Here is a 9,502-nt window from a genome sequence, read left to right as displayed (position 1 = left end):
TTTTGCAGCTGAGACTGCCGCCATAACTGTGCGGTATGAGCTTACCTCATCCTGTGATTTTCCAGTCTCTTCGCTCGAGTTCCCCTGTTGTGTTGGCCTTAGAGTTAATCAACTGATACCGCGACATAATAAGCATACGTATACTGTCTTGAGGAGGAAGATCCAGAAACATGTTGTGCAACTCGACACTTGTAGCCGATGTAACGTGAAAGAACTTCTTTCAAAGAAGGAATACTTTCTGAGCGGTTTGCCTGGATTGTATACGGGGGAATCGATTAATTCACGTGTGCAGGTCAACTTGCACACGACCTTGTGCGTCACCTTCACGCACAAATCACAGCGACCTGACGATGTGGCCATCCTTCCCAGATGAATAAGCGAAGGGAAATTGATGTGAGACAGGAGTAGATGATGCTAATATCAGATAGCCATGGCATCTGTGGGGTAAAAAGATACATAGAGAGCATGAGACATTGTCTTCGAGACAATGATGTACACGAGACACACGCATACGTGACACTCGTGACACGACGCAGCGAGGCTAACAAAAATGAGAAATCTAAGGCCCGCACAATTAGGGTCGCAGATCAACCGGACCATCGCTGGGTTTTCGGTTTCGATCGGTAGATGGATCACATCGTTTCGGTCGTTTGGCCGATTAAAACCGAATTAACACGCTAAATTTTCTCTTGATGGTTTTGGTTGCCGAGGCTTGCTGCCGCGATTCATCAGGTGAGCTCGAGCCGCGAGACAAAGACGTGCCACTCAGCTATATTGCGATCCAAAATATTGACCAGAATGCGTTCTCCTATGCCCGTCCGACTGCTCTCCTTGGTGTATCTATTTGACGTGTTGGAGGTCTCCCGAGGAGCAACCCTCAAGCTGGATGTGCAGTACGAAGATATGCCTCAATACGGCCCCGGATTGTATCATACTCTGGTCGGCGAGAATGGCCAGAAGCTACATGCTCTCGTTGACACTGGATCGGGTTTCTCTTTCTTCATCTGGAAGGATTGGTACGAGAAAGCCAGTGGGCACTCCTGCAGTACTTGGCCCATGGGGTGTTACGAATGCTCGGCGCCTTGCTCGGTGGGTAAAGTTACGGGAACTGCTACTTTCATGGACAAATACACAGTGAATTTTTCTCAGCACAAATCGAAACTAACCATAGGTCAGGTGTCGCAGCTCCTCACTTTCGGGCTGATATCCGGTCAGAAACCTCCCGTCAGTGAAGCTCCTCCGACTAACTTGTTGGGTCTTGGCTATGATGAAGGTGATGTGAACTTCCCGTCTCTGATGACGCAGTTGCGATCATCAAAAACTATAACGACCGGGATCATTGCTCTCTACTTGTATCCTGCCGCTGATCCCATGGAAGCATCGGCTGATGGAGGCCTACTTCTGGGTGGAGGCGACTCTGCATTATATGAGGGTGCATTGAAGTATGTCGACTTTTCTACGGACGAAGGGTACACGGTTAATATTGACAAGCTACAAGTCGGTGATGGACATATAACTCCTGGAATCAATATGAACTCACACCTCGACACCGGCGCCAATAAACTATACGTCCCAACATCACACCATGACGATCTAATCAAGGATATTAGAACTCAAACTGACAAAGCTGCGGGTAAGCATGTCGGCTTTAAGTTCGACCTAATGAAAGAGCAATGGTACTTCCCTTGCCAATACATGAGCAAGTTGCCGCCGTTGAGGTTTTACTTGGGTCCTCAGGGCACAACTCCGTTCACGATGACATATACAAACTATGCCATGAATCGAAATGGTATATGTGTACTCACTATCTCAAAAAACGCAGAGAATAATTGGAGTTTCTCCGATCGTATGCTGATTGGGAATTATTTTGAGTTCGACCCTACTCTTAAACGAGTCGGAATCGGCAAGCTGAAACCGCGATCTCTATGATCAATCCCATTATTTTGTGATCTTGAATTTACGGTCTACAGCGGAATGTCCCTCATCATCGTTGATCATTCTATGGGCGTTCCGTGAGAAGACCTCCGGCTGGATTCGCCACTTGTAGCATGGTCTTCGAGAGAGATATTTAGAAGGCTACTCGGCGAATCATTCAGTACATCGAGAGATTATTACTCGGTTGATGAGCTCACTATTCCCGCAGACTAGGACTCATCTTACAGGTATAAAGACATTAGAGCTTCTTGAGTTCATCATGAGTGCATCATATTGTCGAATATGGGGCTAAGTTTGGCCGCTAAACTTCAGCGACGTGCCCAACATCGAGGTCTCAAACTCCAGTGATTTTTCAGGGATCGGCTCTCAATTTCATGATCAAGTAAGCCGATTTCGCTGATAAGAAAATCAAATTGAAGTCATTAAATTCCAAGCCAATCATGACTGATCATATCACGACACGACTTCTCTGCACTGCAACCTATGAGTTGCGATGATGCATGACAACATCTAATGACATCGCGTGGTGACATCATGGTGATTTAGGTCGGAAGCTCTTTTTATGGGAGTTCGAGAATGTATCATTTGCGTGGGAAATGCCTATCGGAGCGGATAAATCGATGCGCTGATTCAACAGAACAGTGTTTTCGGAGTAACCAAAATTCAGTAAGAGTTATATCAGAGTTCAAGATGACAAACTGTTAGTAGGTTGTGTAAGTTGAGCGAAAGTATTGCTACGATTGAGTGTTAAATTATAAAGGACCGCTGGTTGCGGCTTCGTTTTCATAATGGGAGACCGAGGTCCTTCAGAATGGCAGCTGACAGAGATGGTGTCACACCGCATCATGATGACTTCAACTGTAGTTTCCGGTCCTCGAAAGCTACAAAATGACAACTAGCTCCATACATTCCTTCTGCAGCTCGCTAGGTCTTCAGAGAACTGGGTTTGAACTCGAGATTGTGTAGTATCGATTTACTCGGTGGTCACATGACAAGCAGCGGCGATGAGACTTTCGTAACAGCTGCTGTTACGAAAGTCTCGTCGCTGCTGCCTGTGAACATCTCGTCGACCTTGTGAGCGTCATTCGTGCTGCTTGTACTAGCTTGATTCTTTGGTCGGTTTTGATAGGAGGTCGGAGAGCCAGGCTCCATCAACAAGCAAGGGAGACGATTGAACGGTGGCGAACAACAATAGCAGGCCCCGTAGGATGAACTAAAGATACTGTCAGCAACAGAACGTGTGTCGTTTTCAGAACTAATCACAGTGTTCGACACCTTCCGTGTTGAGGACGTTGTCGCTCCCCTACCTGACGATCCGAATTTCAGTAATTCGAATGCGCTCTTCTTCCCGCTGCCCAAAACTATACCAGCGAAGAAGGTGCGTTGCGTCGGAAGACCCACTCGGGATGCTACTGTCTATCGGATCTTGGAAAAGTCACGAGAACAATTGCACACAGGTGCTGATGAACGTCATTGCCGATTTGACGTGCCAAGGGCGAACGGCCAAAGCTCGGGCAGCTTGGGCAGACGATTTCCTATCGGCTGTTTGCCAAGCCGTCGTCTGTGACAGCTTTTGGTGGCCAACAACATACCGTTAATGCTTCCATGTCTTCCGTAGGTTCTGTATTTGTCATAACTTCAAACCTGAACTCTATCGTGCAGCCGCAGTCAAACGTTTCGACAGAATATCCGCAAACTCCGTGGAGTTGTTGGACGTTATTAATCCCAGTCGACGGGAATTCTTTTTTGAGGTGGGAGCTTCATACCCTCCAGACCACCTGAATTAGTGCTGCCCGTCACTTGGTAGTTCTACGACGCTGTAACACAAACGGCGCTATACTGCATGTTCTTGGCTTTCCCAAAGTCGCGGATGAGGCTCAGCAACGAATTCAGGAAATCCCTTGTCTCGTTGTTAGCCTTCTGGACCATTCGTAAAGGGAGCCTCTCTTGTGGAGCTACCAATCAACGTATCACAGCATATGCGATATTGTTGATGCTTGCTCGTGACGCAGTATCAACAGCGTGTTTTGCTTACCACCCCACGGTCAGGTTCCGTTCCAGAGTTCCCAGACACCTCCCATAGGAATCTCAATCTCGGTGGGGGCGACGTATTAGCGATGATGGCCGAGGGCAAAAGCTGCACCAGAAGGCTCTTTCAATCGATACTGAACTTCAGTAACTGAAGGAGCTAACCCTGTCGCTGATCAGAGACCCCGATCATCCAAGAGGAGTCCCGTGAATTCGATGAGTTTCCGCCGAACTCGCAGGCAAGTGCCGTGCTGTCGATTCAGCTCAGTCGCCCTTCAGAACGTCGTTGATGATGAAGCCTATGCAGCGCTGAGCCCTCAGGGAGACGACTCCGTGGCTGGCCGTGTAAAAGTGCAATTGAAGTAACGTCCCCGCCTACTTCGCTGACGCCGTCAATGTTCAACGTAGATATCCACCCTTAGTATAGTATCATCTATGAGCGAAGAAGTATCTACATCCCCTCTACATCCGTATCCGTATTGGCTCTTCCTCTGGCTAATTATGAATATTATTCTCCATCGATCGTGTCTCCTGAGGAGACTCGCCTGAGTAGAAGTGCGTTTTCGTTTATCTTACTTAGTTGACCTCATTATGACTCATCATGAGACATCTTAAATCGGGCTCACTCATAATTAGTGAGTGTGCTCGATTTAGAATGTCGCGTTCTGGGATTAGAAGCGATGACAGTAGAAGTCTCGAGCGTGCGCTAAAGGAAGGGGCCGAAGCCATAAGTACCACCAAAGAAGCTATTGGGGAATATAGACGACTCAGTGAGGCCACTGAATGAGAATGGCCACTTTTTTGCCGTCACGTTAGCATCTGAACGTCTGAGTCGCTCAGCAGCAAATCTTTCAGGCGATCAACTGCGACAGGAGGAGAATACATTGGCTGTCGAGACAACCAAAGAGAGAAGGCGTTTGGAGGTGGCTTTGTGTTGGACACTGCATGAGAAAAGCTTCCCCAACTGACATTGTTCGTCAGTGTCGAATCGTCATAGTTGTACTTTTTAATAAAGAGTCTTTATCAATGAAGCCTCCCTCGATTGATAATAATATATTCGACATAGCTTACTAAGCTGAGCTTAGTTCTCGTTGCCAGTGGTGATGCCGAGTTTCAAACACGTCGTAGAGATATTATGAACACCGATGTTAGCGAGTATTCAAATTATTCGGTCAGCCTCAACACCATGGAAGAGGAGGCGAGATCTTCAATTTGGAACATCCCCAGAACTAGCATGTTACTTTTTTCAGCCGTTGCCTCGTGTTCAGAAGGCGCACGTTGGGTTCTGTTATTCAGTACCGGGATCCCCCAAGTAACTTCGGGCTGCTTGAGCGATTAAGAAGACTCACAGGTTGATGAGTTCATGGGCCTGCTCACAACGTTAGTTTTTCAGGAGAAGTTTCACTGATGAATTACTATCAGTAGATGTTCTACTGTAGAACACCCGGAACGTTCAGCCCATCGTGAAATTGTCCTTGAGGTTGCATTCGCCTAATTCAAGTAATTCCTAATAACGAGTTGATGAATCTTTTCACACCATGTGTCGTTGCTGTATCTACGTGTTAGAAGTGATTTTTATCCCAATGAACGTAGGCGGGTCCAATTAAGCCTATTTTGGGTCACGACCAATGCGTTGCGTAGCATCGCCGGACGGAATCATCATGCTTCCGGATGAAGAGTCTTAATTACAGCACTAATGTTTGATCAAGTTACATGATTCCTCGATTGTCACGAACATTAAAGTTAGAGCCATACATTCAACCGTTTCATTCTTCGTCATCGTCAATTTTCAAGTTCGAAAAGCATGAATCAAGGTATACGATATGCTTCACGGTGAAACCAAGGAATTTCTATATTCTATTTTCTGCCATTATGACATTGTCGAATCCTTCCACAGTACGGTAGTGAGAGTAGCAAAAGTAACCCTTTCAAGATTGCTAATTCAAGCGCAATAGACCCACTGAATTGACACCGGGATGCTTATGAAAACTCAACAACATCTATGAGTGGAAACGTCCAAGCCACATCCCTCAGGGAAACACAAATTTATTACGAACAGTAGACCAACTCGGATACAAGATTCTTGTTGCCGAGAAATATCCTAGGGATGCGAGTGAAAAAAGATAGCACTTACTGCCGATGGATAATCTAAGAATAAGGAAAAAGAACATACCTAGGACTTCAACATAAGTCCAGTCTAAGAGGCCCTCTGCCTTGCCCATCTTGAAAGACCATGAAAAGCCAGTCTCCGTAGTAGATAATCTCGAAGTTGCCACTACCAAGATCGCTCAGAGCTTCAAAACCTTCGTCCAACTCGTACAGATTAATATCATAACTATTCCCTCTGACCTCAAACTTCGCGGGTAAGATAATCGAGGACAGAGGCAGATAAAGAATAGCATAGCTCGAAGTAAACCTCAACTCGACGGGTTGTTGCTTTTCAGGCTCTCCAGCGTTGCACCATCTCGTATTGGCGATATCATCTACACTAGGCGGCGGTGCTTCGGCACCGGGTAGTGGATCACAGTCGAGGTCAACGCCAGTTCTAGTGAGATGGCCGACGACTTCCCCATTCTGAGGGAGGCGTCTACCCTGCCTCGATCTGTCGATCTCTGACCATATAGCAAGCATGCTGTCCCCGAAGTACGCAAATCGGAGATCTGCGAAAGGCTTTCCGATCTTCTGCTCAACCTCCCAGTCTTCACCATAGACATACACCTGATTCGCCTCATAGTAGTACTGCTTGTAGTAAACTTCACCATCGTAGAGGAACATGACTTTGTCACCAGCAAAACTAACAACCTCTATAGGGGTCACATCAGGCTGACTAAGATCGGCAGAGCACCAAGTGCCACTGAGAGCTTCTTCAGACACGATTGGAATGAAGACGGTGGATTCAGTTGTGGTAGTGATTGTAGTCACAGTAGGCCCCGGAGAGGATATGATCGGATCGCCACATTCGATGGGAGAGCCCCCACACGTGGCATCATATGAAGCCGAGCATAGAAATCCATCTGTGCGATTCAACAAGTCATGGCAAGCTGCCGGCACCTTCCATGACATGCAGTATGAAAGCTCACAACCTGGCGTGTCATCGCAGAGTTTCTGACAGGGATCATCAGCGGTAACGGGATTGACCAGGGCAAAGACAACCAAGTAGTAGAAAGGAACGATGCGCATTGGAATAAAACTGTTTGATATATCAACTGAAAGGCGTCACGGAACCATGAGAGCGACATCCGTACACCGCATTCACTCAACAGTAATGAATCACTGTCGAAGGAATCTAATTGTGTTGGCGAGGCGAGAATATATTCACGGATGAAACGTTCACATGGTCACGGCGAGCGAGACTGGACTTGGGTTCCTCGAGACTTAGCTTGACCGCTCCTCTCTTTGTAAGTAGTCATTACCGAAGTGCCATTACTGATGCCATCCACTCACGCAGCTCAGTCATTACAACATTAGACTGAAGCAGTGATGCACGGTAAGAAATAGGTCGATACAATGAGGAGGGGAAATCACGACGAGTCTTTGCACAAATAAATGCCTACGTGGTTTAAAGTACAAACGGGGAGCCCATCTGACATGAGACAGGCTCGCCTTCACAAGTGGAATCGGAGATATGGCAAACTACAGAGTTTCTGATGAAAAGGCCGTAACAAGACGGATTTTCCTCCCACGCGCGACAGTATGACCCCCAATAGCTGTTTTCACAGGATCTTACAGTATTGCAAACGTCAGAACACGTCTTGAATACGGGCGTGCAACGAATAGGATCGCTCTTGTTGGGTTCAGTGAGACCTTCGCACAAACCCATTGGCGTGCACCAGCTTCGAGCACAATCATGACGACGTTTGCAAGCTCTCTGACATAAGGCATCGCCATGCAGCTTGCTTGCATCGACGTGAAAAACGAATAATAAATCCAAAACAATGACACGTGCTGACGTGTATAGCCGTATCATGGGTAATTAGTATTAACCGAAACTAAAAGTCACATTGGTGACTTGGACGATCGAATGAGTTGCCGCGCCGATGCAAAAGATGTGCGCATTGAACACTGATTATTGACGTACACAAAACGAATGACGTCCATTAGAAACGTTGAAAGCCTGCTCCTCTATTGGGCCGGCAACCTGGACAAGAACCGTGCACTAGTTGCAGTAATTAACTTTTCAATTTCACGAAAATTTGAGAGCTTCAACAGTGCCAGATAAACAAGGTAACGCAATGTTGGCTCATCATTGATGAGTAGAAACTGCTAGTATAAGGGTCTGGCTCGCTTTAGTTCAGTGCCCTGAACTAAAAATGTCGAGTCGACAGCGCTACCAAGGAGACTTCAACATTTCGTGGCATTGGTTTCGTCCCATTTCGTTCACAGCAAACACCGCCTTAGATCGTAACTCATCGTCGTTCTACGGACGGACTCCATTGATGACCTCCCTCTTGACCTACAGGAGAAGCTCTCGAGAATGCACATATCTGCGTCGTGAGCCGGAAGCAGAGAATCCGCGTGAGCAAGTCCTGACTCAGACACGCGTGATCATGGAAGAGTGTGGTCGTTGATCACCAGAGACGAGCCCTCTGCATCAGGGTCTCTGTAAAGCAAGAAGTTGTAAGTCACAACTCGTGACCGAGTTCCCCGAATCAGGGAACTCGATCGCAACTCCCTGCGTTACCCGACTCCGTCTGTCGGCATCAATTGTCCGGCTCCATCGAGAACTTAGAGTCGGCTCCAGTTCGAGAAACGGACTAACCTCGTTAATACATCAGCGAGATTCTAATAAGTTCCAACATAATGATACTGGACACATAGTTTTCCTGATGGGAATCCGCCGAGCTCCTCAGTCCTCGGTGGTGTGGGACGATTAAACTCCTCGTTAAAAGTATCATAACGAGACGTTCACATCAAATGTGATTCTCTTGCATGTCTAATCCTACTGCCAGGCAAGAAGACACTCGGAGCACGAGACAGTGATTCCTGTGGAATCAATCTACTCAGCTCCAAAGCGACGCCTCACTCACTCAAGGCGGGTCATCTTGAGGATTCTTCGATGAAGGATCCGTGATCCAACGGAATTATTCTGCCAGAATCTCAGAAACTTGGCGTTCTGGTATCTCAGCAGTGTCATAGTCTCACAACGGTGACTGCAGATTGCACTCGTTATAGGCATCTTCGATTATCCGTAGGATATCTTCTCTACACGTTTCACGGAATAGTGAATTCTACTTGATCTGCTCTAATACCCACAGACTGGTGACATCCTTTCGCAAGTTGATAAGTCTGTGAACATATCAAAGTTTAACAAGCATTAGCAACCACCGTATATGAAGGGAAATATAGAGCACAAACCACCGTGAAAAGGCGGAGATAATGAACAGTTGTTGCAATGGAGCGAAGATCTGGAATGGCACATAAAGATTTTTCAGAGTCCTACTCCTAGAGATGCCCCAGTCCCCTAGATGATTAGAGCCGTTGGGCGGATTTGTGAATAACAGACTTTCCGCAGCAGCGTCCGGATCGCTACCCGCCGCCT

At 47.0% G+C, this 9,502-nt stretch overlaps 3 protein-coding genes across 3 annotated transcripts in view; 1 reads left to right on the top strand and 2 right to left on the bottom strand.

Moving 5' to 3' along the window:
• Nucleotides 1-810: 810 nt before the first annotated feature.
• Pmar_PMAR012822 (cathepsin D precursor, putative) lies at nucleotides 811-1,929 on the top strand (the record flags this gene model as incomplete). The annotated part of the gene is made up of 1 exon (XM_002776142.1): nucleotides 811-1,929. One exon carries the CDS (start codon nucleotides 811-813, stop codon nucleotides 1,927-1,929), a length of 1,119 nt encoding a protein of 372 aa, XP_002776188.1.
• Nucleotides 1,930-6,144: 4,215 nt separating this feature from the next.
• Nucleotides 6,145-7,143, bottom strand: Pmar_PMAR012821 (hypothetical protein; the record flags this gene model as incomplete). Its single annotated transcript, XM_002776141.1, has 1 exon — nucleotides 6,145-7,143. One exon carries the CDS (start codon nucleotides 7,141-7,143, stop codon nucleotides 6,145-6,147), a length of 999 nt encoding a protein of 332 aa, XP_002776187.1.
• Nucleotides 7,144-9,191: 2,048 nt separating this feature from the next.
• Pmar_PMAR012820 (n-arginine dibasic convertase, putative) overlaps nucleotides 9,192-9,502 on the bottom strand; it is a gene marked incomplete at both ends in the record, with an annotated part of 4,931 nt that continues 4,620 nt past the window's right edge. The window contains one exon of the mRNA XM_002776140.1: nucleotides 9,192-9,205. Coding sequence (XP_002776186.1) covers nucleotides 9,192-9,205 — 14 coding nt within the window. The remainder of the gene's footprint in view (nucleotides 9,206-9,502) is intronic.

This window comes from Perkinsus marinus (genome assembly GCF_000006405.1).
Source record: "Perkinsus marinus ATCC 50983 genomic scaffold scf_1104296954212, whole genome shotgun sequence".
Classification (NCBI taxonomy): domain Eukaryota; phylum Perkinsozoa; order Perkinsida; family Perkinsidae; genus Perkinsus; species Perkinsus marinus.
Note: the sequence above shows the minus strand (reverse complement) of the source record. Positions and strands in the feature narration are given on the sequence as shown.